Genomic DNA, 27,611 nt, shown 5'->3' on the forward strand with positions numbered 1-27,611 from the left:
TTGTTCCCACGGCTACATTTATTCACAAGGTTGTGTTGTTACAGGAAGGTTTGGAATGCAAAGGTGCTCACGGCTGTGCTCAGCGCACCCTCGAGTTCCTTACTACGATGCTCAGCAACGATCCCCAAGCAGCAACGTGGCGAGTAAAAGCTGGGGGGTGGGGATAGAGAGAGAAAGAGGGGAAATCAGTGATGATAAAGGGCAGCACCTCTCAGGGTGCCCCTGGTGATGGAAGCACAGAAACAAATGTCGCTCTGAGCTATCGAGGCCTTTCTCTAAACAAAATTCCACAAGACAGCCTCCAACTTTAGGTTGCACATTGTATTCAGGGGCTTCCTCCCCAGAACGATGTGATCAGGGGTTGTTTCGTTGAGGTGATTGCAGTAGATGTTTGGTTGGCCATTGGCCGGTTTGGGGGTGGGGGGGGAGATCATGATCATAATGATTACAAAACAGAAGGAGACCACTTTGCTCATCCTGCTTGGTGCCGGTGCTAGCACTTCAACCAGAGCTGTCGACTCTAATCCCATTTCCCTGCCCGTTTCCCCCCCGCCGCCCTGTCCTTTCATGTTCTTCCTTTTCAATTTTTTAATCCAGTTCTCTTTTAAATGATGTTTTAGTCTTTGCTTGAGAATATAGCCATCCCCAGAGAGATGTCTGGAGAGGGAGGGAGGCCATTTCCAACAAGATGATGGCCCCTCACACAAAAAAAACTTGAACCCTCCAGAAATCAAATACCTCAACATCAAGAAGAAGGCAGAGGGAATTATTATAACGCCCCCTCCCCCATTTTCTCCTTCCCAGTTTCGCCCAAGTTGGCAGTATTCGCATGTGAGGCTTGACAGTGACTTGTCAATTAGCAATGTTACCATGGAAACATTAAGAGCTGAGCCCAATCCTCAACATCCACCATGTTCCAGTGGGATAAAGCTCAGGTCTGGGGATTTTCTTCCCAGCCCTAGCATTGCAGCAAATTGTAACACCCGTACCTCGTGCCCCAGCTTAGATCAGCTAACTCTGTGGGAACAGTACCCATAAATTGCGTGATGGGGTGCCTTCAATATTCTTAGGGGAAATCCTGAAATGGAGTTCAGCTTGAAAGCTGCCCACAAAATGGAGTTCAGCTGTTGGACTGAATGCTGGGAAGTGACTGGAAAACAGGCCATTTCAAACCATCAAACCATAAAGCTGACAGGCTTTTAAGTGATTAAGCCATAAAGCCTGTAAGTTAATTGCTCCTGGAAGGTTTGTTTATATGACAGACATTCCTTACTAGTGTGAGAAGCTAATGTCCCTGGGCTCAGGCCTCGAATAGAGCTCTTAGTGAGAAATAAACATGTCACATCCCTTCATCTTGGTTTGAGACACCTTGGTGGATAAGCTGGGAACAGAGACTTGTGCCTAAATTTTTACTCCGAGTCGGGAAGACGGCTTGGGTGGGGGGGGGAGGGAAGGAGTTCCTGACGGGAAACCCGGAAGTACAGGTTTCCCGGATGTCCTTATGATTTTGACATAAGGACGTCTTTTATTTTTTTGATGGTTTCCCGCCCGACAGACTGGCCTGATTGACAGACTGGCCTCAGTCAGACGGAAGAAGAGGAAGGAAGAGGATGCGAGAAGGTACGACTTAGATGGGGGGGTTCAGAGGTCATTTGGGTCAAGATCAGGGGTCACCAGGGAGTTGGGGTCATTGAGGGGTCAGAGATCACGGGGGGGGGTCAGAGAATCCTGGCCCCCAGAGGTTAAAAATAAAAAAGCTGTAAAAATGGAGGCCCGCAATCTCCTTGAAAGATTTTAGTGACTGACCCACCCCCTAAGAGTGGTTGGTCACCCGCCCCTCGACCCGCCTCTGTTAAAACCGGAATTGGCGGGTTGGGGGCGAGTTTTAGATTTTTTAAATCTTTACTGCCCTCCTGCCCCCAACCCACCCATTTTTCCAAGTTAAAATTTAGGCCATGAAGTCTGTCCTGATTGGCCCCGATCATGCTCCAATGGATTTGACAGGAAGCCTACGTTTATCAGAGATGATTGACAGAAGGGCGGGTCGAGACCTTCTAGCACGTGTCACTCTGATTGGTTAATTGAATGTAAGCAGCTTCTCTTTGAAATTAAGATATAAAATAGAAATCTGTGCACCCATCCAGTCAGTAGACATTTTAATACTAACAGTAGCAGGCTCTCTGAGTCTCTCTTACTCTGTCTGCATCTCTCTTAGTCCCTCCAGGTCCCTCTTAGGCCCTCCGAGCCCCTCTTAGTCCATCCGGGGCCCTCTTAGTCTCTCCGGGTTCCTCTTCGTCCCTTCTGATCCCTCTTGGTCTCTCTGGGTCCCTCTGAGTCCCTCTTACTCCCTCTGAGTCCCTTAGTCTCTCTGCATCCCTCCAAATCCCCCTTAATCTCTCCGGGTCCGTCTTGGTCTCTCCGGGTCCGTCTTGGTCTCTCCGGGTCCCTCTTACTCCCTCCGAGTCCCTCTTACTCCCCCTTGATCTCTCCGCGTCCCCCTTGATCTCTCCGCGTCCCCCTTGGTCTCTCCGCGTCCCCCCAAATCCCTCTTGGTCTCACCGGGTCCCTCTTGGTCTCTCCGGGTCCCTCTTGGTCTCTCTGCATGTCTCTAATCTCGTTTAGTCTTGCTAAGTTTCTGAGTCTCGCTTAGTCTAGGTTAGTTTCTCTGAGTCTCTCTGTAGTCAGTAATAATAGAAACAAGAGTCTTTCTGAGACTCTCTATGCTTCTCTTTGTAATTAAAAGACTCCATTGTCTTCTTTAAAAGTTTTACCTAGCAGGTGCAGAAGGTATTTTTACAAGTACGAGTATATGGAGGACAGAGAGTAAAAATTAGATCAATTCTATGGCTATAACAGCTAGTTACAGACAGAGTTAAGTGTGTCGCTGAATGGTACAAGTATCTGAGATTAAGAAGGCTGAGAGGCAATCCAGTTAGCAAATATTGGCATTCATGTGAAACCAAAACCAAGAACCCAAGTGGAACAGATAATCCCGCCTCCGAAGGGGGCTCATCGACTCAACGCTCCAGAATCTAATGCTTGTGTCCCAGGGAAGGAAGGAGATGGACTCAGCCAATCCGCTCATAAGGACAAGGTTGTATAAGCTCTGGAACATTATTAATCACACACAAAGACCCTGAGCTATCTGATAGTCTAGCTATCTAATGCTGTTAACTTGTCAGCTAGATAGAGAATTAACCCTAAATTAACCTCTCCCATTGTAACAATCTCAGACTCTAATCACTGCTATAACTAATACTCGGCATATGTTAATGCTGATTTACAGTGATACGCTGAATTGCCCATGTAAGCTCTGTGACTCATTTGCTATGTAACTCTGTCCTATTTGTGATTTGCTATTCAAACTGCTAGATAACTCTGACTACATCTATCCATATCTAGTAAGGGTTTGTATACCCAACTTTAACTTTTAACTTTGTAACCAATAAATAGTCATTAGTGCATGGCTGGTTGTCTGACTCCATCTTTGATGATTTGGTAAGAAAGAGTTAATTCATTTATTCAATAGCTTGTGAGTATCCTAATTGAGGGTTGGTGAAATAAATTCATTTCAATCGGAACTGGTTAATGTACAGACAGTTCAGAACGCCGACTCAGGCCTCGCTCACTCCTAGACCGTAATCTGGGCGGTAAAACCCCAGACGGTTCCTTCATGAGGAGTTAGAGCAAGGAGATTAAGAATTTGGCTGGTTCCTTGGCATATATTTGTCGAGATACCAAACACCCAGCGTTCCTACAACTCAGAGATATGGACTTTGCCTCCAAGCCGGGGGGGATGCCTGGGATTGTTTTTCTGCAATTATCAGTGACATTGTAACAGGGTGGAGCAAGAAAATAGTCGGAGCCACACAAGAACACTTCTCAATCAACAATTACTAATGGGAAGTGGACTGTCCAAGTGTTTGGGACAAGTTTTGACAATATAAAAGTGCCACATCCCCTCATATTTGTGTGACACACCTTGATGGGAGGAAGACTGATGAGTCGGGAACGGAGACAGAGAGTCCCACATCCTCGAGAAATCCACGCCTCAGTAACTTACAGGTGAACCCAAGGGTATCCATGTTTATTAGAAGTGATTGACACATTAGAAAGTTCACTTCTATCGGTGTCACTCCGATTCGTCAACTGAATGTAAGAATTTTCTCTCTGAAGTTAAGGTATATAAAAAAAGAGTTTTGACACATCTATAGTCTGTAGTAGAGTAAGTGGATTCCCTTTGTCTTCGCTAGATGTAGTTTCTTTTTGTTGGTTAGAGGAAGATTCTCTTTGTGTTGTCTAGTCTTCTTCTGCAAGTAATCTTTACCAGCACAAGTATATTTAGGACAGAAAGTAGGAGGTTGTAGAAGTCAAACTGAACAGCTACACCAGCCAGGTAAAGGCAGAGATGAGAGCGTCACTCAAGTGTCCAAGGAAGGTGAGAGAAAGCCAGCTAGCTCAGATACCATCACCCCTGCGAAGGTGGGCTCAGCCGGAACCAAGGATCCAAGTGAAACAGATAAAGTCACTGTCAAAGGGGCTTGTCAACTTAATGCTCCAGAGGCTACTGCCTGCGTCCCAGAGGAGGAAGAATGTCGACACAACCATGCCGCTCATAAGGACAAGGTCATATAAGCTCTAGAAACATTGCTAATCTCTAGCACCGAGACCTTAATCGATCCAATAGACTAACGATCTAATGCTGTTAACTTGTCATCTATCCAGGGATTGAACTCTCGTTTAACCTCACCAATTTGCAGTAGTCTCAGATACTGATCTCAACAATAACTTAATAATTGGTGACTCTGTTAGTGCTGAATTACGATGGGATTACTGAATTGCCTTTACAATTTCTGTTACTCAATAAATAGTTGTTAGTGCACGACTTGACCTCAATGATTTGGCAAGAAAGGGTTAATTTATTCACTCGGTAGTTTGGGGTAAAACCCTTTTTAACAGTGTAACATTTGAAGGAAAGGGTTAACTGGCCCTTTTAAACAAATACATTTGAAAACTACAAACACAGCAACTGCCAGAATTTGAAAAGCTTTTAGAGCAAATATAAACATTGGAAAAGCTTTTAGAAGTTTATAACAGGGCTTGTAAAAATAACTGATATGAAAAGGGAAGACATCTTTGAAACCGTTAGAATCGGAGACATCACGGCTATAAAACAAGTCTGAGTATAGAAAGAAGAGGCCCTACCCGTTCCAATTGCCCAAGAAGTGAATTGGAACCATTAAGGCTGTTGGAATTGTTGAATGAAACAGGATATGCAAGACCATAAAAGAGTCCAAACAAAGATAAGAGGGGGCCCCCCCATATTCCAATGGTTTGAAATAATTGCACCTGGTCATAACTGAGGTACATCAAAGAGACGTAGTAATGGATGGAGCCTAGCAACGAAGGGGGTGATTGGACAAAAAGAATGACGCTTTCCCCCAATCCTATGTCCCATTGGTCAAAAACGATATAAAAATACCTTGAGAGCAGACACTGCAGTCGAAGAGTGTAAGAATTTGTTTAAAACAAACATAGAAAATAGGAGGGCAAAGGTCCGCATCTCTGAGGAAAATAACTTACAGAAACCCAAGAGGTCATTGAAAGAGTATTGAGGCATTAGAATAGTGAAAAGCATTTAAGATTCACGGGACAGCATGTCCTAACTTAGTATAAACATACTAAGACCTGATAACGATAAAAGGCTACGTAAACATTAAGACATTAAACAATCCTTGGTGGTTTTTGGAGAGTCAGCACAATAGGATGGTTTACGAACAGGAGATGAGACTAGCGGAGCTTACGTATAGAACAACGCAGCCGAATAGTATAAAGAAAAGGCATGCTCCCTCCCAAAAGTTAGAGCTCTCAAGAGGAGATGGTCGGAAGTCCATTGCCACAAGCAGTCCGCGAAGACGAAGTCTGATCAACTTGGATACAGCGGACAGATCAGGTTGTACTGATTCCTTGTCATTAATGTAATCTGTAGACAGTTGTATTATAACTATAATATTGTTTAACGTAATATTGAAGACAGCTGTAGTGCAAGTATGTTGTAGGTCAATCTATTAAACTTGCTATTTTATAACCACTCGGGCTAGAATCAAGCGGAGGTTATTGTTGATGGATTAACAACCCACAGTTGCAACGTAACAGGAAAAATCTGCTAACAAAGAGCTTGAAAGAATTACATGAAGGACATCCGAGAAACAAAGACAAAGACCTCAAGTCACAAGGAGCTGATCACTCTGAAATGCCTTGATGCAAAAACCCTTGGTTTAAGGTTGTATGTATTGTGTGATTTGCCTGATGTTTGTATGAATTGTTAAATCATTAAATAATCAAGTTGCGAGCCACTAAGTGTATAAAGAGTAGAATAAGGTTGTATTGATTGCTTGATTTGATTCATGCTTATATGAATTATAATATCATTAAATAATTACTTTTGATTAACAAAACTACTATGAGTGTGACTTTCTTTGACTGACTGTTGTCCAGATTCAAGAATCACAGGAAATCAAGTTTTCCCTATATAATTGGCACCCCAGATGGGACCTGATAGTCAGATAAAGAAAGAGTAAAATACTGTGTGAAATAAAATACTGTGTGAATAACTGAAGGGGTTAAAATACTTTCAGTGAGAAGAGGAAGAACAGTCTGAGGTATTGAATTCGGTAAAGGAAGCCGAGGATGAGAAACTAATGGAGAAACAGTTAGAGATGAAAGCAATGGGAACAGCTTGTTCAGAAGCATTTAACATTTCTGTAGGAATGGGCTGTCTCAAAGCTGATAAGATGTTCAGTGAAAAGCTAAAATGAGGGAGTTGTGAGCATGGTCAAAAGGGATGCAGAATGTGAGTTGCAGAGGTGAGACCAGCAGTGAGAGATGCAGTTCTAGGGGTTCAAGGCGGTGAACCGAGAAATTTACTGGGACTTTCGACTGGTTCCTCAGTGCCCCCTTTCCCCTTTGCTCCATGTCATTACACCCCTTGTAGCAACAGAGAAGAGGGAAAGAAATTGTGCAGAAGGACAAGGAGTTAAAATCAGTCCTTTCACAGCAGACATAGGCAGTAAAGGAATTATGTAAAAATGTTTTGGTTAGATACACCAAATTTAACAAAAGATTTCGGAAAAAGAGAGAGAAATTAAAAGTCATCAAGGCTATTACCCGTACCTCCACCACACCAGGCTTGGGTGAGGACACGGATTGTGAGCTTGAGACTTTGAATCAGTACAGAATGGGGTTAAGTCGCAAACATCAGCAATTGAAAATTGGTTTAAGTGAAAAGGGATAAATTAGTCTGATGGAATAAAGAAGGAGAAAGGGGAAGTTCCTGTCTCTTCTACTGTTCTACAGAAATATTTTGTTTTCAGTGTATGTCCTTTTAAAAGACTGTGTGACTGTTACTGTCTCTTTCAAAAGCCCGTGTGAATGTTTCAATGCTGTGGCTCCGCCCTCTTTTACAAGACAAAGAATGTTACAAAGATTTTGTTTAAACTATGAAAGCTAACTTTTCCTTCAGTTATATTCAGTATTTTTACAGTCTTTTGTTAAGGTGCCTGAAGAAAAAACAAAACAAAAGACGATGTAATTTATTGGGTTTTAGTAAGCATGTGCTATTTTGATAATTTTATCTGTTCTGTATCATGTTAAGTTTAAGATATTGCTGAATGAAATTGGAGTTATTGAGGTTAACTAACCTATTACATTAAAAAACAGACTTTTATTGAGGCCACAGAGAAATTCTGGTTATGGTAATTTGTGTGGTAGTCTCTAATTCCAGACCTGAGATTATCATATATAAAAATTGGAATTTTGAATTTCCTAAATGCGTAATGATTTTAAATTTAAGTTGTGTTGCGAAATGAAGGAGGTAGCCTCCGAAAGCTTGTGAATTTAAAATAAAATTGCTGGACTATAACTTGGTGTTGTAAAATTGTTTACAATTGTCAACCCCAGTCCATCACCGGCATCTCCACATCTTAAAATATTGGGACATTTGAGGTGACTCTATAAGTTTAATTATCTTGGTTGTGGAATGTGATAGCTGTTAGCAAACTGGCACCCTTTGATCTTGTGATTGTGGTCAAAACAAAGTGACTGAAGGAAAAAAAGAATGATTGAAGGATCTCTGCTATCTCTAGCATAACGATCTGAAGACATCTTGTAGTTGCATTGTACTACAGATTTGTTTCACAGAATGTTTAAAGTTAATTGCGATGTTACTAATGATTTCTGCTTGTTTTAACAGATTTTATTACCCAGAATTTAATTGTATTGGGATCTTTGTGCAAGTCATCACTGTCTTAACAGCACAAAGACTTTTTGGGAGGGAAAAAAAATCAATTTGAACTTCTTCAAAGCACTTTGTTTAAATTGGATTACAGCTAAAAAAAAAAGCTGCTATTGTAATTGAGTCCTCCCCCTCCCTCTGAGCTCCCAGCATTTATATCTGATGAGTCACAGCTTTCTAAGTGGAAATAGCAGTCACTGTGCAAATTGTTTCACTGTTCCTTAATGAGTTCCCAGAGAGAGACTTGGGCGATGGGACAGAGAAGCTAGATAATCTCGCAACACTTTCTCTGGGTTTGTTTCAGTTTAAAGGGATAATTCTTTGAAATTTAGTGCTATTGTTGCAGTACTTTAGTCAAGCATATGACATTTTTAAGTTTCTTAATTTATGTGGATATTTCCCCACGGTGATAAAAGGAAACATTGGGCATTATTTCTGTGCTCCCTTTGCTGACGATTCCTCCTGGAGTGAGGTGACTAGATCAATCTACAGAAACATGCGTAGAGCCCTCTCTCGACCCGGGATAATGAGCGGCAGAAGGAAATTAATAAATTGTTTGTTATTTTTAACCCGTTAGCTCTCCAGAAGAGTCACAATGGATTTTCTGTTCATCTTTTCTTTTAAAAACAGGGAACCATGGTTTTCGGGACCACGAAAGTGTTGGTGTAGGGAGCGATCCCCTGGTGTTAAGAATTTAAGACCTTATCTGCAGACATCGGTAGATGTCAAATGTCACAGCATGGCGACATTTGGAATAAGATCTTGCCTCTCAAAAAGGCTTGGCTTTAACCCATCCAGAGTTATTTGTTAGTTTCCAAGACAGAGTACTTGAGAGGAGGGGGAAAATGGGAGTCACATCCAAAAGTAATTACAAGCACTTCTGTCTCTACTGTAAAACCACCAAGCTTGGGCATAATTTGTTTATGACACTGAAATTGATAAGTTAATTTATGAGTTGGAGTTCAAGCACTTGAGAAGGGAAAATTTACCTGCTGTTTAAGGGAATAATCAACATTTTTTTTTGGAAAAGAGACCAGTCTAAGTGGTTCCTGTCCAATGCTGTGCATCAGAGGGAGTATTTGAGGAAATAAAATTGTACATTGACAAGTTCTGTCGGTCCAATAATACTGCTGTCTAGAATTGGAATAACTTGGACCAGGTTGGGAACATTTAGTCTATGTTTTAAGGGTTAATGATATTGTATCGGACAGTAAAGTTCCTCTAGAGATCTGAGGAATGAGTTGAAATGGTTAATTGATAGCTTTCTCTTGGAGATGTTTGTGTCCTTGCCTATATTGAACAATGAGAAACCTGCATTTGACAGTCTGGCCACTACCTGAGACATTGGGACCAAGCAGGGGGAAATGAAATGGTTAATGTGGCTCAGGAAAGTGAGAAAACCTTTTAAACAAGGGCATTGACACATGCTCCATAGAGAAACCGACCAATTAATGAAACAATCAGGATAGAGTCAAACACACTGGTGCCTATCAGAGAGATTGAAATTAACGTAAAGAGGGACATAGAAATTTGGATTTCCAAATTCAGGGTTAGGTTCCTTTGAGTTAACAATAAAATTGGGACTGAGGCTAGGGAGCCACCCCGCCCAACCCTAAATCCAGGTCCCGGAAACGGTCTGGTGACTTTTTAAACTTGTGAATGTCTTACATCATTGTATAACCAATCATTATCCGGACTCGGCAAGGAGTTCGTAATGATGTCCGTTATGAGTTGATATCCCTTTCAGAGAAAGCCTTTCCACCAGGGCTATGCCATCCGGCCCACAGTAAATTATATAGTGCAATGCTGCAGGAGATAGTACATGACTTTCACCAACGAAATTCAGGTCAGGATTTAGACCAAACAACCTCACGAGCCAGGCTATAAATACAGAGAAGGGGTGTAGCCGAGTGGATAGGTATTGGAGCTATGGCAGGCACTTCAGCGTGGAATAGATTAGTTATTGAATCAAATGTGGGAACATGATGAATCAATGTGGAAACAAATGAAGGGTAATTTATGAGACATGAATAAGGGGGATAGAGATTTGATATATGAAATGCTACAGGATTCAGTATCGATACCCAGAATAACTAATGGCAGACGTAAATGACATAATCAATGGAAGTAATCGGGAGTATAAGGATCAGAATGTATCCAAAGCCATTACATGCAGCATGTATGAGGGTTTCCTATATAAATGCAAATTGTTGTTGTTGTATTAAATCAGATACAACTGGATTGAACGATATAGAGAATAACGAGATCCCAAAATGGGTTACTGATAAACATTTATGGGAATGGTATAAGGCAGACTATGACCTATGTAAGGCTAGAAGATATGGAATAGTATATCTGGTTCGAAAACCATGTAATACCACAACGGGAAAAATGGTTCTCGCACTGCTGATAGCTGTGCCTCAAATACAGGACAAGCCAAGGGAAGTATTTAGTGTACAGTCTGTGGTTACGCCTGAGGGAGATACCTTTAAAGAACTCACCACCTTTCCCAAACACCTGGTAAGGAGACACGAAGGAGAATGGAACAGGGTGAAACTGTCTTGTTGTAGACTGGTGTCAGGGACCTGGATTTGTCGATATGACATATCCACATGTCTACATGTGGGTTCACTGTGGGGGATGAGGTCCCTGAATGCCTGGTGAAAGTTATCAATAGGTGGATTGGATATCTCCTGATCAGTCCTTGATAGCTTTTGAATTGAGCTGAGAGTTAATTGGTGAAGCTGACGGTAGAACTGTGCTGCTGCGGCTTGTCAATTTGAGCTGGCATTATTTGGAGGAGTCCCAACGCCAAATAAATTAGATGCATTCCTAGACGTTAACCTGAAAACTGGAAGGGAGGGAGAAAATAGGGTAGGAGATGGTGCAGAGGACCCACTGAGCATGCTCAGTAAGCACAGTGCATAGTGGTATCATAATAGGTACAGCACAGGAAGAAGCCATTCGGCCCATCGTGCCTGTGCCGGCTCTTTGAAAGAGCTATCCAATCAGTCCCACTCCCCTGCTATAGTATCATAGTAAATTGATGGGGATATGCAATTACTTGTTGGTGAGAACTGAGGGTTATGTGCTGCCATGGTTCCCCTGATCACACACATTTTTTTTAAGAAGCTATATTGTGGAATTGTTGTGATCTTCCTACATGCATGCGCCCTGCCTCCACACCGCTGTTCATTTCTTGGCTTTCCCCTGAGCTGCAACAGCAGCCATTGCTGCCTTTACGGTCTCCTCGTCTCCCAGGAACTGCATGGGCTTGACTGGCTTCAGGTTCTTGTCCAGCTCGTACATAATGGGGATTCCCGTCGGGAGATTTAGCTCCATGATGGCTTCCTCAGACATGCCTACCAAGCAAAGAACAGACGACTCAAATCATTAGGAACAGAGAAAGGAACACAGTAACAAAGCAGAGGGGTCAGCGACCAGGGGGCATAGATTTAAAGTAATTGGTAGAAGGGTTAGAGGGGAGCTGAGGAGAAATGTTTTCACCCAGAGGGTGGTGGGGGTCTGGAACTCACTGCCTGAAAGGGTGGTAGAGGCAGAAACCCTCAAATCATTTAAAAAGTACTTGGATGTGCACTTGAAGTGCTGTAACCTGCAGGGCTACGGATCAAGTGCTGGAAAGTGGGATTAAGTGGGCTCTTTTTCAGCCGGCACAGACACGATGGGCCGAATGGTCTCCTTTTGTGCCGTAACTTTCTATGATTCTATAGGAACAGGAGGAAGCCATTCAGCCCCACGAGCCTGTTCCGCCATTCTGTTAGATCATGTCTGATCTGTCCCTCAACTCCATTTACCTGTCTTGGTTCCATATCCTTTAATATCTTTACCTAACAAAAATCTATCAATCTCAGTTTTGAAAGTTTCAATTGACCCCCAACTTCCACAGCTTTTTGGGGGAGAGAGTTCCAGGTTTCCACTCCCCTTTGTGTGAAGAAGTGCTTCCTGACATCACCCCTGAACGGCCTGGCTCTAATTTTAAGGTTATGCCCCCTTGTTCTGGACTCGCCCACCAGAGGAAATAGTTTCTCTCTATCTACGCAATCAAATCCTTCAATCATCTTAAACACCTCAACTAGATCACCCCTTAATCTTCTATACTCGAGGGAGTACAAGCCTAGTCTATGCAACCTGACCTCAGAATTTAACCCTTTTAGCCCCGGTATCATTCTGGTGAATCAGTGCTGCACCCCCTCCAAAGTCAATATATCCTTCCTGAGGTGCGGTGCAGTACTCCAGATGTGGTCTGACCAGAGCTTCATACAATTGAAGCATAACTACCACTCCTTTGTATTCCAGCCCCCTTGAGATAAAGGCTAACATTCCATTTGCCTTTCTAATTATTTTTTTGTACCTGTCCACATTGCCGTGTCTGTATGAATGAATGTGGAATTCTTTCTAGCTTTCTGACTAGTCCCTGCTAACCACATGGTGATAACGAGTCAAGTAGATGGCAATCGGTCACATTCCACAATAAACACAGAAGGCAACCATAACACTTTCACACCAAAATCTGAAACTTTAAGCTGAAATAACATCAACCTTTTTTTTAAAAAAAAGTGAAAGTTCAACCAAATTGAAGTAACTGTGTAAACATTTAAAAATTCAATTGTCACTAAGTTGAAGTCACGACCTGCTCAAGTTCTAGTCCCATGCAAAGCCTGGGACTCAACTATTGAAAAAAAACTTTTTAAGTGTAGTCACTTAATGTAGGAAACGCGGCAGCCAATTTGCGCACAGCAAGGTCCCACAAATCAAGTAGGAAAAGATATTGTAGAGAGAGAATTATTTGGATAGATGACTTGGTATGGTTTTACAAGGAAATGCAGCCTTGACAGGGAGTGATTGATTGGGTTAGATGGACTGAAATAATATTTAAAGCAATGAGATAATGACCAGATAATCTGTTTTAGTGATGTTGGTTGAGGGATAAATATTGGTCAGGGCACCGGGGAGAACTGCCCTGCTCTTCTTCAAAACAGTGTTGTGGGATCTTTTACATCCGCCTGAGAGGGCAGGCAGGCAGGCAGGGTCTTGGTTTAACGTCTCATCCTAAAGACAGAACCTCTGACAGTGTAGCACTCCTTCAGCACTGGCACTGAAGTGTAAACCTAGATTATGCGCTCAAGTCTCTAGAGTGGGGTTGCAACCCATGACCTTCTGACTCTGAGGTGAGAGTGCTACCCACTAAGCCATGGCTCTAGGGTTCATCCACCAATCAGGCAACAGCAACAACAGCTCACTCCCTATGGCCTCTCTGAAATAGATTATTGATTTAGTTGCAGTTGAGGTGGGGGAGGGGGGCAGCTTTGTGTTGTGGTTCCGTGCCCACTTGGAATTGAACGAAGATGGGCCAAGTTCATCTCACTACAGCCAGCACACAGAGGAGAATTTTATCCCATCAGTTTACTCTGAGCCGTGGAGAGATCAGGGGAGCATTTCTGGACCGGAAACCCGAAAGTGTGGGTTTCCTGTGCGTCCCGACGATTTTGAGGCCAGGACGTCTTTTAAATTTTTTCGGCAGGTTTCCCGCCCGACAGGCAGCGAGATTGACAGATGACAGGTGACAGATTGACAGGCTGGCTGCCAGTCAGACGGGAAAGCAGCTGGGGAGCGGATGCCAGGTAAGTCTGACGTCAGGGGGCTTGGGGCTGGACATGGGGGAGGGCGGGGGCGGTGGCGGTGGCATGGGTTGGTCATGGTGGGGTGGGGGTAAAATAGGAGATTAAACACTAAGCTTTTGGTCAGGCCCCAGGCCTGCACATTGTAAATGCAGGAAATGAAAATCACTCAACATGTGGAACTCCGTTGGGAACCGATTTACCTTCCAGGTGTTTGACGACGCCTCTCAGACTGTTGCCGTGAGCTGCGATGAGCACCCGCTTCCCAGCTTTAATCTGCGGCACAATCTCTTCATCCCAGAAGGGCAGGGCGCGGGCAATCGTATCCTTCAGACTCTCACAGGAGGGGAGCTCGTCCTCAGATAGGTCGGCATAGCGACGGTCCTGGAGAAACAAGCGCATATTTGGACACCGAGAACTGGACAAACTACAGGTGTGTTACTTGTAAAAAAAAAAGGGGGGGGGGGAGGAAGCTGTGCACTCCCTCTTTTTATTTGCTTTTTTTTGCGCGAAATTGTACACTGATTGAGATGATGGCCTCGGTTTAACATCTCATTTAAAACGATGCCACCTCTGACAGTGCAACACTTGCTCAGTACTGCGCTGGGAGTATCAGCCTAGATTGTGTATTCAAATCTCGGAAGGGGGACTCAAACCCACAACCTTCCAATTTAGAGGTGAGACTGTTACCCACTGAGCCACAGAGAAACTATACTAGAACCATAGAAAAGATACAGCACAGAAGGGGGCCATTCGGCCCATCATGTCTGCACCGGGTCGAAGAACAACCAGGTGCCCATTCTAACCCCTCCTTCCAGCACCCGGTCCGTAGCCCTGCAGCTTACAGCACTTTAGGTGCAGGTCCAGGTACTTTCTAAAAGAGTTGAGGGTCCCTGCCTCCACCACCAATTCGGGCAGCGAATTCCATACACCCACCACCCTCTGGGTAAAAAGGTTTTTCCTCATGTCCCCTCTAATCCTTCCGCCAATCAGCTTAAATCTATCTTCTCTAGTTCTTGAACTCTCCGCTAGGGGAAACAGGTACTTCCTGTCTACTCTATCTGGGCCCCTCATAATTTTGTACACCTCAATCAAGTCACCCCTCAGCCTCCTCTCCTCCAAGGAAAACAACCCCAGCCTATCCAATCTCTCCTCGTAGCTGCAATTCTCAAGCTCTGGCCACATTCTTGTAAATCTTCTCTGCACTCTCTGCAGAGCAATTACATCCTTCCTGTAATGTGGTGACCAGAACTGCGCACAATACTCCAGCTGTGGCCTTACCAGCGTTTTATACAGTTGCATCATTACATCCCTGCTTTTGTATTCTATACCTCGGCTAGTAACGGAGAGCATTCCGTATGCCTTCTTCACAACCTTATCTACCTGTACTGCCACCTTCAGGGACCCGTGCACATACACTCCAAGGTTTCTCACTTCCTCTACCCCTCTCAATATATTCCCGATGTGGAGATGCCAGTGATGGACTGGGGTTGACAATTGTAAACAATTTTACAACACCAAGTTATAGTCCAGCAATTTTATTTTAAATTCACAAGCTTTCGGAGGCTTCCTCCTTCGTCAGGTAAATGTTCAGGAGCTCCTTGAAGCCTACGCATTTATACATATAGAACAATACATGGTGTTTACAGACTGCCCCTGCAACTGCCCGTTGCCAAGGCAATCACCGTGTTCAGACAGAGAGGTGTCACCTGCAGAACCCCCGAATACACATTCAACAAAAAAACAAACAGGAAAAAAAAACAGAGAGAGGCAGAAACATCCGGAAGGCAGAGAAAGCCAGCAAATGACCCATTATATTAAAAACAGATAACATTTGTTCGCTGGTGGGGTAACGTGTAGCGTGACATGAACCCAAGATCCCGGTTGAGGCCGTCCTCATGGGTGCGGAACTTGGCTATCAATTTCTGCTCGACGATTTTGCGTTGTCGTGTGTCTCGAAGGCCGCCTTGGAGTATGCTTACCCGAAGGTCGGTGGATGAATGTCCATGACTGCTGAAGTGTTCCCCGACTGGGAGGGAACCCTCCTGTTTGGCGATTGTTGCGCGGTGTCCGTTCATCCGTTGTCGCAGCGTCTGCATGGTCTCGCCAATGTACCATGCTCTGGGGCATCCTTTCCTGCAACGTATGAGGTAGACAACGTTGGCCGAGTCACAGGAGTATGAACCATGCACCTGGTGGGTGGTGTCCTCTCGTGTGATGGTGGTATCTGTGTCGATGATCTGGCATGTCTTGCAGAGGTTACCGTGGCAGGGTTGTGTGGTGTCGTGGACGCTGTTCTCTTGAAAGCTAGGTAATTTGCTGCGAACGATGGTCTGTTTGAGGTTGGGTGGCTGTTTAAAGGCGAGTAGTGGAGGTGTGGGGATGGCCATAGCGAGGTGTTTGTCCTCATTGATGACATGTTGAAGGCTGCGGAGAACATGGCGTAGTTTCTCCGCTCCAGGGAAGTACTGGACGACAAAGGGTACTCTGTTGGTTGCGTCCCGTGTTGGTCTCCTGAGGAGGTCTATGCGATTTTTTGCTGTGGCCCGTCGGAACTGTCGATCGATGAGTCGAGCGTCATATCCCGTTCTTACTAGGGCGTCTTTCAGCGTCTGTAGGTGTCCATCGCGTTCCTCCTCGTCTGAGCAGACCCTGTGTATTCGCAGGGCCTGTCCATAGGGGATGGCCTCTTTGACGTGGTTAGGGTGGAAGCTGGAAAAGTGGAGCATCGTGAGGTTGTCCGTGGGCTTGCGGTAGAGTGAGGTGCTGAGGTGCCCGTCTTTGATGGAGATTCGTGTGTCCAAGAAAGAAACTGATTCTGAGGAGTAGTCCATGGTGAGCTTGATGGTGGGATGGAACTTGTTGATGTTATCGTGTAGTCTCTTTAGTGATTCCTTGCCGTGGGTCCATAGAAAGAAAATGTCGTCGATGTATCTGGTGTATAGTGTTGGTTGGAGGTCTTGTGCAGTGAAGAAGTCCTGCTCGAACTTGTGCATGAAAATGTTGGCGTATTGGGGTGCGAATTTGGTCCCCATGGCTGTTCCGTGTGTTTGGGTAAAGAACTGGTTATCAAAGGTGAAGACATTGTGATCCAGGATGAAGCGGATGAGTTGTAGGATGGCTTCCGGAGATTGGCTGTTGTTGGTGTTGAGTATTGATGCTGTCGCAGCGATGCCGTCATCGTGGGGGATACTGGTGTATAGTGCCGAGACGTCCATCGTGGTGAGAAGTGTTCCTGGTTCAACTGGTCCGTGGGTACTGAGTTTTTGTAGGAAGTCTGTAGTGTCGCGACAGAAGCTGGGGGTTCCCTGTACGATGGGTTTCAGGATGCCCTCGATGTATCCAGAGAGGTTCTCACACAGGGTTCCGTTGCCTGATACGATGGGACGTCCGGGTGTGTTGGCTTTGTGTATCTTTGGGAGGCAGTAGAAGTCTCCCACACGGGGATTACGTGGGATGAGAGTGCGTAGGATGCTTTGAAGGTCTGGATCGAAGGACTTGATCAGTTTGTTGAGCTGGTGGGTGTGTTCTTTGGTCGGATCTGCGGGTAACCGTCTGTAGTGTTCCTGGTTGTCCAGTTGTCGGTATGCTTCTTTGCAATAGTCTGTTCTGTTCTGTATGACTATGGCTCAGGAACACTTGACCACGATGGACGTCTCGGCACTATACACCAGTATCCCCCACGATGACGGCATCGCTGCGACAGCATCAATACTCAACACCAACAACAGCCAATCTCCGGAAGCCATCCTACAACTCATCCGCTTCATCCTGGATCACAATGTCTTCACCTTTGATAACCAGTTCTTTACCCAAACACACGGAACAGCCATGGGGACCAAATTCGCACCCCAATACGCCAACATTTTCATGCACAAGTTCGAGCAGGACTTCTTCACTGCACAAGACCTCCAACCAACACTATACACCAGATACATCGACGACATTTTCTTTCTATGGACCCACGGCAAGGAATCACTAAAGAGACTACACGATAACATCAACAAGTTCCATCCCACCATCAAGCTCACCATGGACTACTCCTCAGAATCAGTTTCTTTCTTGGACACACGAATCTCCATCAAAGACGGGCACCTCAGCACCTCACTCTACCGCAAGCCCACGGACAACCTCACGATGCTCCACTTTTCCAGCTTCCACCCTAACCACGTCAAAGAGGCCATCCCCTATGGACAGGCCCTGCGAATACACAGGGTCTGCTCAGACGAGGAGGAACGCGATGGACACCTACAGACGCTGAAAGACGCCCTAGTAAGAACGGGATATGACGCTCGACTCATCGATCGACAGTTCCGACGGGCCACAGCAAAAAATCGCATAGACCTCCTCAGGAGACCAACACGGGACGCAACCAACAGAGTACCCTTTGTCGTCCAGTACTTCCCCGGAGCGGAGAAACTACGCCATGTTCTCCGCAGCCTTCAACATGTCATCAATGAGGACAAACACCTCGCTATGGCCATCCCCACACCTCCACTACTCGCCTTTAAACAGCCACCCAACCTCAAACAGACCATCGTTCGCAGCAAATTACCTAGCTTTCAAGAGAACAGCGTCCACGACACCACACAACCCTGCCACGGTAACCTCTGCAAGACATGCCAGATCATCGACACAGATACCACCATCACACGAGAGGACACCACCCACCAGGTGCATGGTTCATACTCCTGTGACTCGGCCAACGTTGTCTACCTCATACGTTGCAGGAAAGGATGCCCCAGAGCATGGTACATTGGCGAGACCATGCAGACGCTGCGACAACGGATGAACGGACACCGCGCAACAATCGCCAAACAGGAGGGTTCCCTCCCAGTCGGGGAACACTTCAGCAGTCATGGACATTCATCCACCGACCTTCGGGTAAGCGTACTCCAAGGCGGCCTTCGAGACACACGACAACGCAAAATCGTCGAGCAGAAATTGATAGCCAAGTTCCGCACCCATGAGGACGGCCTCAACCGGGATCTTGGGTTCATGTCACGCTACACGTTACCCCACCAGCGAACAAATGTTATCTGTTTTTAATATAATGGGTCATTTGCTGGCTTTCTCTGCCTTCCGGATGTTTCTGCCTCTCTCTGTTTTTTTTTCCTGTTTGTTTTTTTGTTGAATGTGTATTCGGGGGTTCTGCAGGTGACACCTCTCTGTCTGAACACGGTGATTGCCTTGGCAACGGGCAGTTGCAGGGGCAGTCTGTAAACACCATGTATTGTTCTATATGTATAAATGCGTAGGCTTCAAGGAGCTCCTGAACATTTACCTGACGAAGGAGGAAGCCTCCGAAAGCTTGTGAATTTAAAATAAAATTGCTGGACTATAACTTGGTGTTGTAAAATTGTTTACAATATATTCCCGTTTACTGCGTATTCCCTTTTACTGTTTGCCCTCCCTAAGTGCATTACCTCACACTTCTCCGGATTGAACTCCATTTGCCACTTTTCCGCCCACTGCACCAACCCATTGATATCTTCTTGGAGTCTGCAGCTATCCTCTTCACTATCAACTACACGGCCAATTTTTGTGTCGTCTGCAAATTTGCCAACCATGCCCCCTGCATTCAAGTCCAAATCATTAATATATACCACAAACAGCAAGGGACCCAACACTGAGCCCTGTGGCACACCACTGGGAATGGATTTCCATTCGCAAAGACATCCATCGACTTTTACTCTTTGTTTCCTGTTACTGAGCCAATTTTGGATCCAATTCGCCACATTTCCCTGTATCCCATGGGCTTTTAGCTTTCTGACCAGTCTGCCATGTGGGACCTTGTCAAATGCCTTACTAAAATCCATGTAGACAACATCCACTGCACTCCCCTCGTCAATCCTCCTTGTCACTTCCTCAAAGAATTTAATCAGATTTGTACGGCATTACTCTGTGTAGGAAATAAATTGCTGTGTCACGCTGAATGGAAGAAGTGAATGCAGAGATATTGACCTCTGCGAGAGAGAGAGAGAGAGAGAGACCGAGAGAGCAAACACAGACAGAATCCCAGACAGTCTCAGCGCTGCCTCACCAAACTGGCTCGACTGAAGATGCAGGTGTGATGCAGCACTGAGACAACACGACACCTCGATGGTGTTATTTTAGGGTGTGGGTGGTGTTTTTAGGGTACGGTCGGTGTTTGTAGGGTGCAAATGGTATTTTTAGGGTACGGTCATTGTTTTTAGGGTATGGTCATTGTTTTTAGGGTGCGGGTGCTGTTTTTAGGGTGCGGATGGTGTTTTTAGGGTGCGGATGGTGTTTTTAGGGTGCAGGTTGTGTTTTTAGGGTGCGGATGGTGTTTTTGGGTACGGTCGGTGTTTTTAGGATGCGGGTGGTGTTTTTAGGGTGCGGGTGGTGTTTTTAGGGTATGGTCGGTGTTTTTAGGATGCAAATGGTGTTTTTAGGGTGCGGTCGGTGTTTTGAGGGTGCGGGTTGTGTTTTTAGGGTGCGGGCTGTGTTTTTAGGGTAGGGTGGTGTTTTCAGGGTACGGGTGGTGTTTTCAGGGTGCGGGAGATTTTTAGGGTACGGTCGTTGGTTTTAGGGTGCAGATGGTGTTTTTAGGGTACAGTCGGTGTTTTTAGGGAGCAGATGATGTTTTTAGGGTACGGTCGGTGTTTTTAGGGTGCAAATGGTGTTTTTAGGGTGCGGGCGGTGTTTTTAGGGTGCGGGCGGTGTTTTTAGGGTGCGGGCGGTGTTTTTAGGGTGCGGGCGGTGTTTGTTTTTAGGGTACAGTCGGTGTTTATAGGGTACGGTCGGGGGTTTTAGGGTGCGGGCGGTGATTTTAGGGTGCGGGCGGTGATTTTAGGGTGCGGGCGGTGATTTTAGGGTGCGGGCGGTGTTTTTAGGGTGCAGGTGTTGTTTTTAGGGTACAGGTGGTGTCTTAGGGTACGGTCGGAGGTTTTAGGGTGCGGATGGTTTTTTTAGGGTGCGGGTGGTGTTTTTAGGGTGCGGGCGGCCTTTTTAGGGTGCGGGCGGTGTTTTTAGGGTACGGTCGGTGTTTATAGGGTGCGCGCGGTGTTTATAGGGTGCGCGCGGTGTTTATAGGGTACGGTCGGTGTTTATAGGGTACGGTCGGTGTTTTTAGGGTACTGTCGGGGTTTTTAGGGTGCGGGTGGTGTTTTTAGGGTGCGGGCGGTGTTTTTAGGGTGCAGGTGGTGTTTTTAGGGTACAGGTGGTGTCTTAGGGTACGGTCGGAGGTTTTAGGGTGCGGGTGTTGTTTTTAGGGTGCGGTTGGTGTTTTTAGGGTATGGTCGGGGGTTTTAGGGTGCAGGCATTGTTTTTAGGGTGAAGGTGGTGTTTTTAGGGTGAAGGTGGTGTTTTTAGGGTGCGGTTGGTGTTTTTAGGGTACGGGTGATGTTTTAGGGTGCGGGTGGTGTTTTTGGGGTATGGTCGGGGGTTTTAGGGTGCGGACGGTGTTTTAAGGTGCGGTCGGTGTTTTTAGGGTGCAGGCATTGTTTTTAGGGTGAAGGTGGTGTTTTTAGGGTGAAGGTGGTGTTTTTAGGGTGAAGGTGGTGTTTTTAGGGTACGGTCGGTGTTTTTAGGGTACGGTCGGTGTTTTTAGGGTGCAAATTGTGTTTTTAGGGTACGGTCGGAGGTTTTAGTGTGTGGGTGGTGTTTTTAGGGTGCGGGTGGTGTTTTTAGGGTACGGTCAGGGGTTTTAGGGTATGGTCAGTGTCTTTAGGGTACGGTCGGTGTTTTTAGGGTACGGTCGGGGGTTTTAGTGCGCGGGTGGTGTTTTTAGGTTGTGGGGTTTTTTTTAGTGTACGGGCGGTGATTTTAAGTTGCAGGTGGTGTTTTTTGGTTAAGGGTGATGTTTTTAAGGTACAGATGGTGTCTTAGGGTACGGTCGGTGTTCTTAGGGTACGGTCGGGGGTTTTAGTTTGCGGGTGGTGTTTTTAGGGTACGGGTGAGGTTTTTCGGGTATGGTCGGTGTTTTTAGGGTACGGTCGGAGTTTTTAGGGTGCAAATGGTGTTTTTAGGGTACGGTCGGAGGTTTTAGGGTGCGCGTGTTGTTTTTAGGGTGCGGTTGGTGTTTTTCGGGTACGGGTGATGTTTTGGGGAGCGGGTGGAGTTTTTAGGGTATGGTCGGGGGGTTTAGGGTGCGGACGGTGTTTTAAGGTGCGGTCGGTGTTTTTAGGGTGCAGGCATTGTTTTTAGGGTGAAGGTGGTGTTTTTAGGGTACGGTCAGTGTTTTTAGGGTACGGTCGGGGGTTTTAGGGTGCGGGTGGTGTTTTTAGGGTGCGGGTGGTGTTTTTTGGGTACGGTCAGTGTTTTTAGGGTACGGTCGGTGTTTTTAGGGTGCAAATTGTGTTTTCAGGGTACGGTCGGTGTTTTTAGGGTACGGTCGATGTTTTCAGGGTACGGTCGGTGTTTTTAGGGTACGGTCGGTGTTTTTAGGGTACGGTCAGTGTTTTTAGGGTACGGTCGGGGGTTTTAGGGTGCGGGTCGTGTTTTTAGGGTGCGGGTGGTGTTTTTAGGGTGCGGGTAGTGTTTTTAGGGTACGGTCGGTGTTTTTAGGGTGCAAATTGTGTTTTCAGGGTAAGGTCGGTGTTTTCAGGGTACGGTCGGTGTTTTTAGGGTCCTGTCAGTGTTTTTAGGGTACGGTCGGTGTTTTTAGGGTACGGTCGGTGTTTTTAGGGTACGGTCGGGGGTTTTAGTGCGTGGGTCGTGTTTTTAGGTTGTGGAGTTTTTTTTAGGGTACGGGCGGTAATTTAAGGTTGCAGGAGGTGTTTTTTGGTTAAGGGTGGTGTTTTTAGTGTGCAAATGGTGTTTTTAGGGTAGGGTGGTATTTTCAGGGTGCGGGTGGTGTTTTCAGGGTGCGGAAGAGATTTTTAGGGTACGGTCGTTGGTTTTATGGTACAGATGGTGTTTTTAGGGAGCAGATGATGTTTTTAGGGTACGATCGGTGTTTTTAGGGTACGGTCGGTGTTTTTAGGGTGTGGGCGGTGTTTTTAAGGTACGGTCGGTGTTTTTAGGGTGCAAATGGTGTTTTTAGGGTGCAGGCGGTGTTTATAGGGTGCGGGCAGTGTTTATAGGGGATGGTCAGGGGTTTTAGGGTGTGGGTGGTGTTTTTAGGGTGCGCGTGGTGTTTTCAGGGTACGGTCAGGGGTTTTAGGGTACGGTCTGTGTTTTTAGGGTACGGTCTGTGTTATTAGGGTACGGTCGGAGGTTTTAGGGTACGGTCGGTGTTTTTAGGGTACGGTCAGGGGTTTTAGTGCGCGGGTCGTGTTTTTAGGTTGTGGAGGTTTTTTTAGGGTACGGGCGGTAATTTTAAGGTTGCAGGAGGTGTTTTTTGTTTAAGGGTGGTGTTTTTAGGGTGCGGGTGGTGTTTTTAGGGTGCGGGTGGTGTTTTTAGGGTCGGGTGGTGTTTTCAGGGTGCGGAAGAGGTTTTTAGGGTACGGTCGTTGGTTTTAGGGTGCAGATGGTGTTTTTAGGGTACAGTCGGTGTTTTTAGGGAGCAAATGATGTTTTTAGGGTACAGTCGGTGTTTTTAGGGTGTGGGCGGTGTTTTTAGGGTGCAAATGGTGTTTTTAGGGTACGATCGGAGGTTTTAGTATGTGGGTGGTGTTTTTAGGGTGCGGGTGGTGTTTTCAGGGTACGGTCGGTGTTTTAGGGTACGGTCAGGGGTTTTAGGCTACGGTCGGTGTTTTTAGGGTGCAAATGGTGTTTTTAGGGTCTGGTCGGTGTTTTTAGGGTCCGGTCGGTGTTTTTAGGGTCCAGTCAGGGGTTTTAGTGCGTGGGTGGTGTTTTTAGGTTGTAGGGTTTTTTTAGGGTACGGGCGGTGATTTTAGGTTGCAGGTGGTGTTTTTTGGTTATGGGTGGTGTTTTTAGGGTGCGGGTGATTTTAGGGTGCGGGTGGTGTTTTTTGGGTACAGATGGTGTTTTTAGGGTAGGGTGGTGTTTTTAGGGTACGGTCAGTGTTTTTAGGGTGCAGACGGTTTTTTAGGGTGCGGGCGGTGTTTTTAGGGTGCGATCGGTGTTTTAGGATAGTGGTGGTGTTTTTAGGGTGCAGGTGGTGTTTTAGGGTACGGTCAGTGGTTTTAGAGTACGGTCAGGGTTTTTAGGGTGCGGGTGGTGTTTTTTGTGTACAGTCGGGGGTTTTAGGGTGCGGGTGGTGTTTTTAGGGTGCGGGTGGTGTTTTTAGGGTGCGGGCGGTGTTTTGGGTGCAGGCGGTGTTTTTAGGGTGCAGTATTTTTAGTGTGCGGGCGGTGTTTTTAGGGTGCAGGTGGTGTTTTTGGGGTGCGAGTGGTGTTTTTTGGGTGCGGGTGGTGTTTTTGGGGTACAGATGGTGTTTTAGGGTGCGGCTGGTGTTTTTTAGGATGATACTGGTGTTTTTATGGATAAAATGAATTGTAAAATTTGGATTTAAAAATTGCTGCAAGAACAATGTGATAAATAAGCCGAATCTCCTGCTGCTCCTGTCCCCAGATTGAGCTTTTATTCTGACTGTGGGATTCACCATGATAGAAATGAGTTTATTTTAAAAGTGCGACACAGGGAATGCTGGGCGAGGTTTTAAAATACAGCTGAGGGAGGGGAGGAGACAGAGTGGATTGTGGAAAACATAACAGAAGTGGCTCTATAGGATTAGGAATTGCTCCATTGCTGTGTGTAGTGGAATCGTAAATACATTTTGTCCATCTTTGACTCTGTCTCTCTGTCTCTCTCTGTCTGTCTGTCTCTCTTCCTACACCAAACTATCTTTTTCTCTGTCTTTCTCTCTGATTTGCTATCTGTCACTGTCTGTCTCTCTTTCTCTGTCTATGTCTTTCGATGTCTTTCACATCTGTCACTGCCTTTGTCTCCCTTTGATTTTCTATCTCTCTCTCCAACCTCCAACCCCTCTCAGTCTGCTTATTTCTCTATTTCTCTCTCTGTCTATCTCTATCTCTCTTTCTCTCTTTTTCTGTCTCTGTTTCTCCGCCTGCCCCAAACACACCCCCTATGTCTGAGGGGAGCTTGGCATGGAGGATGAGGGAAGGGACTCCCAAGCTGGGGGACCAAATTTATGATAAATACAGAAATTTTAAATTAAATATTATTCTAGGAATTATTTAAAAATAATAGAGCAAAAAAAGCAGTAATAAATCTCATTCAGTAATTTTAAATATAGTTAATTAATGCTAATATTCACTATGTAATGCATGTACACACGATGCAACATATATACCATTTAGTGCATGCATATATTATGTAATCGATATGTGTACACTGTGCAATGCAAATATACCCTATATAATACATGTCGAGACTAATGCATATATACACTATCCAATACGTATATACACTATTTAATACAAGCATACACACTATGCAATGCAAAAATGTGCTATGTGGTACATGTATACATTATGTAATATATGTAGATACTATGCATCAGTGTAATGCATATATATATACACAATATGCAATGCATACATTATTGCATGTATGCATTAGATAATCCATGTATACACTAATGCATTTATATATTATGAGTGCATATATACACTGCGTAATGCATTTATATACTAATGCATGTGCACATATATGATTAATATATACACTATTTTATGCATGTATGCACTATCTAATGCATATATACACTAATGCATTTGCATTATGTAATGCATATATACATTATTAAATGCTAATATACACTATGTGATTCATCTATAAATTATTTAATGCACATATATAAAATGTAAATGGTGTCGTTCACAGCATATTCATCTGCATCTGAAACTGAACAGAGGTTGACATTTCAGGGAGAGACCCTTCACATAAAGAGAGGACACCCATCTCCCATCTCCAGTTCAGACCAAGGAATATTTGCTGAAATATTAACCTGTCTGTTCTATTTTCCGATATTGTGAGTTCCAGCATTCAGCTTTTCTTTTTTTAGTTCTTCTATGAATCCATCTACCATCTCTCTAGTTATTTATCCACCTCTACCTCTACCTAGGTTTTATTATTTAATGCATGCAATTAATAATTCAATATATATATTACTTAATGTATACATTATTCTTCATGTAAATATTATAAATTTATTTATAAATATGCAAATCTTACTATTGAGTATATTACTATTAAATATATATTTAATGCATATGTATATAATTTAATGTGTATGTGTTATATATTTAATGTACATATTACTTGATGTGTATATACACATTATTTGATGTATATATATTATTTCACGCGTGTATATAAATATATGCGATTTAATGTGTGCACATATATTGAATGTGTGTATATATTCACTATTTAATGTGTGTATATATAAATTATTTCATATATATATTTTAGTGCATATAGACGTAGGTTGTATCATTTGATGCATATATATTGTATATATTAATATGTTCAATGTGTGCATGTGAATATATATCATGTAATGCATATATTACTTAATTTATTTATAATTTGGTATATATTGTGTATATATTAATGCATTTATATTATTCAATGTGCATATGATTTAATGTATATATTATTTAGTGCATATATTATTTAATGTGTATATATTATTTAATGCATATATTATTTAATGTGTATAAATTATTTAATGCATATATGTTATTTAATGTGTATGTTATTGAATGTGTATATATATCTGTTGAGTTTACCTTGCTGATGGTGGAGTAGAAGTCGTGCTCCGGCTCCATAGGAGGAGGGGGAATGTCGAAGGATCTCCTCCAGATCTTCACTTGCTGCTCTCCGTGCTTGGCCGCGGTCTCTGCCTTGTTGAGGCCAGTCAGACCCCCGTAGTGCCTCTCGTTGAGCCGCCAGGTCCTGATCACGGGGAGCCACATCTGGTCGATGCCGTCCAGCACCGCCCAGAGGGTGCGGATCGCCCGCTTCAGCACCGAGGTGTAGCAGATGTCGAACTGGTAGCCGGCGTCGCTCAGAGCCCGAGCCCCCCGGTCCGCCTCCTGAACCCCGGTCTCGGACAGGTCGGCATCGAACCAGCCGCAGAAACGGTTCTCCTGGTTCCAGGTGCTTTCACCGTGCCGGATCAGCACCAGCCTGTGAGCCGCCATCACTTGGGGCTCTGATCTGCAGAAGATTAAAGGAGATGATCCTTGTGGGGTTTGTTCTCTCCTTCCGTTCACTTCTTTTCTCCTTCCCTTTTTTTTCCCCCTCTCTGTTTATTCCTCTCTGTCTCTTTCCCTCCGTTGCTTTCTCCTATTGCTCTCTGCCTCTCTTTCTCTGTCTCTCCAGCTCTTCTGATGTCTGCAATGATCTACATCACCGCCAACCAGAGGGAAGAGAGACAATAAAAAAACCTGCACGTAATGAGGACACAGCGACCTTCAGCAGCAGAATGGAAGGGCTGTACCCTATTTACTGGCTTACAGCTCGATTCGAATGGATAAGCCACCAGCTGCCTGTTAGTAAAATCTGGGGAAGAGATTGGATTATTTTAAAATATTTAACAATGTATTTTTAAAATATATGTTTTCCTCTCCTGAAGGCGCCGACTCCTGACTGAGGCGGGGTTCCCAAAGTGTAGAGGAGGGGACGGACTGGCCGTGGGGGATCGGGGGATTTCCCAAGTGGCCACTCTTCATGGGACAGTGAGTGTTGATTTTGGAGGTGGGAGGTGAGGGGGAGTAGGGGAATGACCCAGCCCAGCCTGATCCTGTCCGCACCTGATGTGCACCTTCCACCAGGACTCA

General features: G+C 44.8%; 1 protein-coding gene across 1 annotated transcript; it reads right to left on the minus strand.

Annotated features, from left to right (window-relative positions):
- On the minus strand, positions 1-27,180 carry pgam1b (phosphoglycerate mutase 1b). The gene is made up of 3 exons (XM_068002012.1): positions 26,559-27,180; positions 14,136-14,316; positions 1-11,655 (listed from the first exon to the last, which is right to left on the minus strand). The coding sequence occupies exons 1-3, from the start codon at positions 26,970-26,972 to the stop codon at positions 11,486-11,488; spliced, it is 765 nt and encodes a 254-aa protein (XP_067858113.1). The 5' UTR covers positions 26,973-27,180; the 3' UTR covers positions 1-11,485.
- Between the last annotated feature and the right edge of the window lie 431 nt (positions 27,181-27,611).

The sequence above is a fragment of the Heptranchias perlo genome, chromosome 21, assembly GCF_035084215.1.
Source record: "Heptranchias perlo isolate sHepPer1 chromosome 21, sHepPer1.hap1, whole genome shotgun sequence".
In the NCBI taxonomy this organism is placed as follows: domain Eukaryota; kingdom Metazoa; phylum Chordata; class Chondrichthyes; order Hexanchiformes; family Hexanchidae; genus Heptranchias; species Heptranchias perlo.